This window comes from Capsicum annuum, chromosome 12 (assembly GCF_002878395.1).
Source record: "Capsicum annuum cultivar UCD-10X-F1 chromosome 12, UCD10Xv1.1, whole genome shotgun sequence".
Taxonomy (NCBI): domain Eukaryota; kingdom Viridiplantae; phylum Streptophyta; class Magnoliopsida; order Solanales; family Solanaceae; genus Capsicum; species Capsicum annuum.
In genome coordinates this window covers 159,032,837-159,039,661 of record NC_061122.1, presented here as the reverse complement: position 1 = coordinate 159,039,661, position 6,825 = coordinate 159,032,837, and the positions used below count along the sequence as shown (strand labels likewise).

Genomic DNA, 6,825 nt, shown 5'->3' with positions numbered 1-6,825 from the left:
TACATACATACATACATACATACATACATACATACATACATACATACATACATACATACATACATACATACATATACATATATGTATATATATATATACACACATACACACATATATATACATGTATATATATACACATCATACATACATATATATATACATACATGTATATATATATATACACACATACACACATATATATACATGTATATATATACACATACACACACACACACACACACACATATACATACACACATACATATACATACATATATATATATATACACACACACACATACATACACATACATACACACACACAGAGATACATACACATACATATATATATATATATGCATACACTTATGCATGTATATGTATGTATATGTGTGTGTACGTGCGCATATGTATGCATGCATATATACATACATATACATACATATGCATGTATATATATGTATATATGTGCTTATGTATGCATATACATACATATATATATACACATACATATATATATACACATACATATACATACATACTTATGCATGTATATGTATGTATATGTGTGTGTATATATATGTGTGTGTATATCAATTACTTACATGTACTTGTGAGTATTCAATATTTTTTTTTTTAATTGGGGTATGCTGGCCACCTCCAAAATTGCACTTACTAGGAGCATATTGATTACGAAACTCCTAAGAAGTCCACTATCTGTACATCATTTTCCATGCATTGCTCTTTACACTAGAAACATAAAGTTGTAATACAATTCCATTTGATCTTTTATGGCACTAGATCTGCCTTAAAAATTCTTCCATTTCTCTCCGTCCATATATTCCACCAAATACAGGCTGGTCTATTCTCCACCACTTTTGTTGATTGTTACTTCCAATTCTTTTATCCAGCTTGTAAATCAGCAGTGTGCTCTGGCGTTGTCCATTCCTTCCTAATCAAACCGATAAGAGTGCTCAAACTCTTACAATTACCTTACAATGAAGGAACAAATGACTATTAGTTTCTGCTGCCTATATACATAAGGAGCATCTAGAGGCTACATGAATTTCGTCTTCTGGAGTGCCTCATGGGTGAGACATGCTTTCTTCACTGCTAACCAAGTAAATCATTGCACCTTTGTTGGTGCCATGCTTTTCCAAGTGGCTTTCCATGGACCCTTGGGACCTCTTTAAACTTTATTCACTAAGAACTGCCCTTCTTCATTGTGTTTTCATCTAATTGTGTGTGGTCCAGTGGTGGTCATACTGAAATTTTCCACACTTCCTAACAATTCAGCCACCCTTTCCCCTTCACAATCATTCAATAGTCTTCTGAAGATTAGATTCCAGCCTTGTGCTATCCACATCTCTTCAATTGTGATATCCGGATATGTGCAGATTACATTGAGATCAGGGAATTCAGCTTCCAGAGACTGCTCTCTCATTGGGGTTTCCTGCAATGAACTTTGCCAGTCCAGTTGTCTGTCCAGAAGAATATCTTTCTTCCATTACCCCCATGGTAGCTTATATTCCTACTTAGAGGTGCCCGTAAGGTCTTAATAGTTCTCCAAACTCCCAACTCGCAAATTGTCTGTGACTTCATCATTGCACCATTGCTTATTCTGCCAATACTTTTGTTGAATGACTTCCTTCCAAAGGGCTTGGCCCTCCTCATTACAACTCCAAAGCCATTTCATGAGTAAACAATTGTTTTGCAGCTTCAAGTTTTTGACCCCCATACCTCCTTGTTCCTGTTCTTTTGTACTATCTTCCATTTCACCAGATTAAACCCTTTGGCCTCTTTGTTGCCATGTCATAGAAAGTTCCTTCTCAATTTGTCTAGAGCATTGATTACCTTACTTGGCATGAGAAATGCTGACATGACATATGTTGGTACAGAGTCTAAAATAAAATTGATTAAAATTAATCTGCCTCCTAAAGAGAGATACGGAGCCTTCCACAATACCTTCTTTTTGGTCTTCTTTTCCTACTTAGTTTTCACACTGAACAAAGAATTATATCAATTGTCGGAGGACCTTTTCTTTTGAGAATGGTAACTTTAATCTATATATCCACATGTATACTACATCAAAGTATGCAGCCCCCTTCAAAAGTGTTACAACTTACAACTTGATCATCTATCTGTTGCTCCTATAAACGGTCTAAAACATCAAAAATTTGAGCTATTGGTTTCTGGTTACACCAAAAATAAAACAGAGCTAAGCAATTCATCTTAAAATCTTGTAGGCTGCTCTGTTTGTCTTCAAAACATCTGCTTTTCATTTCTTTCCACACTATCCGCTAAATGTAAGCAGGTACGATCTTCCATCTCTCTTTCTTTTAGGTTGCATTGCCGACCTTGTTCCAGCAGTTAAGCAATCCCTTTGTATTCCCTCGCTTTATCCATTTAACCCTCCTCAGACAGATGAACATTTTCCACAACTGGTCGGTCCACATGCAGTGTAAAAAATGATGGTTAATTGTATCAGACTGTTCCGCACATAAAAGCACCTAGGCATAGGTGAAAGCCTCTCTTATTCAAATTCTCATGTGTCAATTCTGCTTCTTTAGCCCGAAGCCAAGTAAAATATTTCACTTTATAAAGAATCTTTGTTTTCCAAATCATATTTCATGGCCAATCCTCCTCCTGAGAGTTTAGTTCCTTATGCTGACCTGACAGAGAATATACCTATGCTGTCCAAGTTCCAACTCCAGCTTGGCATTTAGTGATATCATACGACTTAAAACCAACATTGTTGAATATTGTGTTACCCACGAAAGATCCATATCCAGCCATTTCTGCCAGGAAAACCCTCCCAAGAAAGGAAAGAGACTAAAAATTGACTGTAGCCTGGCTAGTGTCAGGGCTCGTGCAAATAAAAAGTTTTTAGAGTCTGCCTAGGGAGGTGTCACACGTCGCCGTGTGAGCCGGGTGGCATTGGTGTCTGGAAGGTTCTGGTGATGCATGCAAGCGCTTGGGGTATTTCCCGGTGGTGTATTTTCTGGGGTTCAGGGTTCGTGCAAAAAAAACAAAAAGTTTAAGATTCTGCCTAGGGAGGTGTCACACGCCGCCGCGTGAGCCGTGTGGCGTTGGTGTCTGGGAGGCTCTGTTGATGCATGCAAGCGCTTGGGGTATTTCTCAGTGGTGTATTTTCTGGGGTTGGGTCACAGGTGATTGGTGGTGGCTATAGTGGAATAATATTGGAGGAGGAAGAAAAGAAAAGAAGGATTTTGGTGATCAGGACTACTGGTGGAGTTTTGGGTTTTAGGGGGAGTGTTTGGATTAGCTTTTGTAAGTGACTTATAAGCTAAAAGCTAAAAGCCAAACATTGGTATCAACCAACTTTTGACTTTTTTCTTTTTTGTACTTTTTAAGCTTAAAGTAAATTGCTTAGAATCACTTTGTGTCTGCCAAACACCTCTCAAAATTAAAGAAGTGCTTAAAGGCCAAAAGCACCTAAAAATAAGCCAATCAAACACCCTCTTTGTTTGTTTAAATCACATTGGGATTAGTGCCTGAGAGATAAAAGGACGAGAAAGAAAATATTGTGGTTTCTCTTTTTTAAAGCAAAAAAGCCTGTTCTAGGTCTATTGTCGTGCCACCCTCAGCTTCTATTTTCTTGTGGGAATTCTTTGGCGAATCAGAAAAAACAGCCACAAGCGCAGACATAATAATTGACCTTGTTTTTCTTTGTATGGTCTGTTGATCTTTGCTTATTTTTCAGCTACTGCCATGAAAAGGTGACATTTAATGAATTTGTATATTGGGTCTGCAATGACTGTGAAGTAAAGGAGCCAGACGAACTAAACAGCAAGAGATCTGATGCCATCTCAGTTGAAAATAGGGATTGCTCTAGTTCAAGACATTGTAAAGCGAGTTCTAAAGTAAAGATTGATGTTCCTAAGACAATATTAAAGAGGTGTGAAGTTGGGCCTCAGCAACTTCATCAGCCACATGCTGGGATTGATTTGGTCGAGCATTGCCAGATAGCCGGTGATACTTCAGGCGTGAAGATGAGCAAGAAGAGATCTAGTCCCATCTCATTGAGAGATGAGAAATATGAAACAAGACTAGTACATAGCTCTTTTGAGCAATCCCATGTGTCACAGGCAAGCATTGAGTGCAATGAACGAACTCAATCAGCTAATGTTTCTTCATTGCCAGCTAAGCGATTAAAGAAAGAAGTTACTGACCCACTGGTCAAGCTAGCGAGAGAAAATTTTCAAACTTGCCATTTGAAGAAACATTGTGAGGGAGATATTCAGCCTGGTACACAAGGTAATTCTTCTGGCATGGTTGAAAAGACAAAGAGTATATCGTCGTCTGGCAATCATCATGAAAAGGAATCGGTGCTTGGAAAAGATACAAGGTTAACACCTCAAACTAGAACTATTTTCAATGAAGGTCCTCAATTTTCGAAAGGTGAACAGCCAAATGAACCCAAACATTCTGGCCAGGAACGAGCGATGCCTCTTGTCGATTCCATTTGGAGGTCAGGAGATATCTCATGAATTTTAGCTCAGGAGATAATTGAATGATGGATTTATTGTGGTGCTAATGCAAATTTATCCATTATGGTGATCTGACAGGGGTAGTTTTAACATATGGAATAAAGAGTATGAGACGTTTGATGGACTTTTTGCACACCTGTCAGTTAAAGCATGTCAAAAGGTTTATGAAGAAGCAAGCTCCTTTCCAGCTTTGCTTCAACTAGAAATGCTTTCAAAATCTGAGGTATGGCCCAAGAGTTTCACCATATCAGAGCCTACTGATGATAACATCGCATTGTATTTTTTTCCATCAGATACGAGGTAATTACTTTTATATTTTCACTGTTAACCTTGTTTTTTTGTCAACATTTGGTTTATTATGCTCCTGTTTTTTCTTTCTTTAGATGTGAAAAGGAGTTCGATCAGTTGGTGGAGCAGATGATCGGCGGAGAACTTGCTCTACGAGCAATCGTAACAAATGCTGAGCTTTTGGTTTTCACTTCCACAGAACTGCCCCTGCTATACTGGAGTGAGTTTCTATTTGATCCTTCGTTTCACTGTCTACATGTCCTTTCTATTTTGGCTTTCTCCAAAGATGATATGCTTGCTAAGCGTGAGACCATGTTTTTGTGCTTCTTAAAGAGTTCAAACTGATGACGTAGTTAACTTCAAGGGGAAAAATTGGAAGAAAATAGAGAATTTTCGTTGTCTATTGATAGGAGATTTGGTAATAAGAAGTTGAGGATTGATGGTCAGTGGATATATTGGAGCTCCAGAAGGTTTGATTACCAAACAATGTTTAGGCAGAGACACAGTGCCTTCCTGTGGCTTTGAACGGGGACTTCAAATGTTCCATTTTTCGAGCCAAAGCACAGCACAGAGTGAGCTATGCTCATATTGGATCAAGCCAATTTCTTTAGGAAGTTGCTTCTTATTATATTTAATCAGAAAATCCACAAATTAAACCAGCGTCTTCCATGCTTATAAAAGATGAAGGTTTATACCTTGCCATTTTGCCAATGGGTTAATGCTTTTTGAAAACTCTTAAATTTGGCATTTTTAGGAAGCTTGGACCCACTTGTAATATAATATAATAAATAAAATTCTAACTCTTACCTTCATAAGCCTGCCAACTCGTATGAGACAATATAAACTTGAATTAATGGTGTATCAGATTAAATATAGGTATGGCTTCTTGGTTTGCTTTATCTGAGGTTCATTGTTAATCAGCTTGAGAAAGTCAATCGACAGGATTTCAGGGTAAATATTACCTCTGGGGTGTTTTCAAAGCCAGGCGGGATTCCAGTGGGAGTATTACGATGTCAAATGGGAGTAGCAAACCTGCGACGTGTCTAACTCCTGGGAATGAATTGAGCGGAGATGTCGCGAATCGCAAAACATATGGGACACAGTCCTTTAACCTTTGAGCAGCATTGCAAGCCTTGGGTCTGGCGCTTCTTGAAGCGTCGCTACTTGTTGTTTTGACGTTTTCACCTCACTTCTGTGATCTAGTAAGCTCTGTAACTGGTTGTTAATGCATATCCGACGGAGGGATGATAATCTGGTGATTAGGACGAAGAAGCTTTCCTTCTAGAAACATCTGGTTGGGGAATTTTGCCCAGTTGAAGAACCTGATGTCCTGTGAAAGCTACCCCTGATATACCAGAGGCATGGTTGACATGGCCAATATTTGGTAGTTGCTCCTACTTAAATCGTCAAAAGTCATAATCTGTTGCAGTTGTTACTTGTACATGATAGATCGACATTATTAATTAAATGCCGCCATATCAAGGAAGGGAAGCTCACCCATTTTCTTTGTTATTAACCCCTGCCCCTCCCCACCCTCTGGGGCTCGTCTTGTATGTTTTGAATGCAACTGAAGGCACTATGTGCAAGGATGGCAATAGGTGGAAAAGCGGAGGGTCGGCTCGGCTGATGCCTTGCCCCGTTTTACAAATATTGATCCATTCGAGTTGCCCCTCGCTGTCAAACTTTCTTTTTCTTTTTCCTCCATTCTTCAGTTTGCATGTCCTTACTTATTTGGATGAGGATGACACTGGTGTTGGGACGTCGGGCAAAAATGTAAACGCAGCAGAGCCAATAGGATTTATAGTCTGTTTGATCAGGCTTATTTTTTCTCAGAAGTACCTTTTTTTTTTTTTAAAAAGTGATTACTCTAAAAACGTGAGGTATTTGACTAATAGTTTGGTTAAATATATATTTTTTAAAAGTGCTTATTTCTTTTAAAAAGTGATGTTTATTGAGGTGTTTGATCAAAGTTACTTGGAGAAAGTTCGTGCTTCTGGATAGTAGTAGTAGTTTTCCAGCAGCTAAA

At 38.4% G+C, this 6,825-nt stretch overlaps 1 protein-coding gene across 4 annotated transcripts in view; it reads left to right on the top strand.

Moving 5' to 3' along the window:
- The window catches only part of LOC107871317, a 15,131-nt gene extending 8,635 nt beyond the window's left edge, over window positions 1-6,496 (top strand). The window contains exons 3-6 of one of the 4 annotated variants that reach the window (XM_016718211.2): window positions 3,725-4,492; window positions 4,590-4,811; window positions 4,895-5,019; window positions 5,742-6,496. In XM_016718211.2, coding sequence (XP_016573697.1) covers window positions 3,725-4,492; window positions 4,590-4,811; window positions 4,895-5,019; window positions 5,742-5,917 — 1,291 coding nt within the window. In that variant the 3' untranslated portion in view covers window positions 5,918-6,496. Of the gene's footprint in view, window positions 1-3,724; window positions 4,493-4,589; window positions 4,812-4,894; window positions 5,020-5,664 lie in introns of all 4 variants that reach the window. The other 3 variants (XM_016718212.2, XM_016718213.2, XM_016718214.2) reach the window with 3 other exon arrangements.
- Window positions 6,497-6,825: the final 329 nt, after the last annotated feature.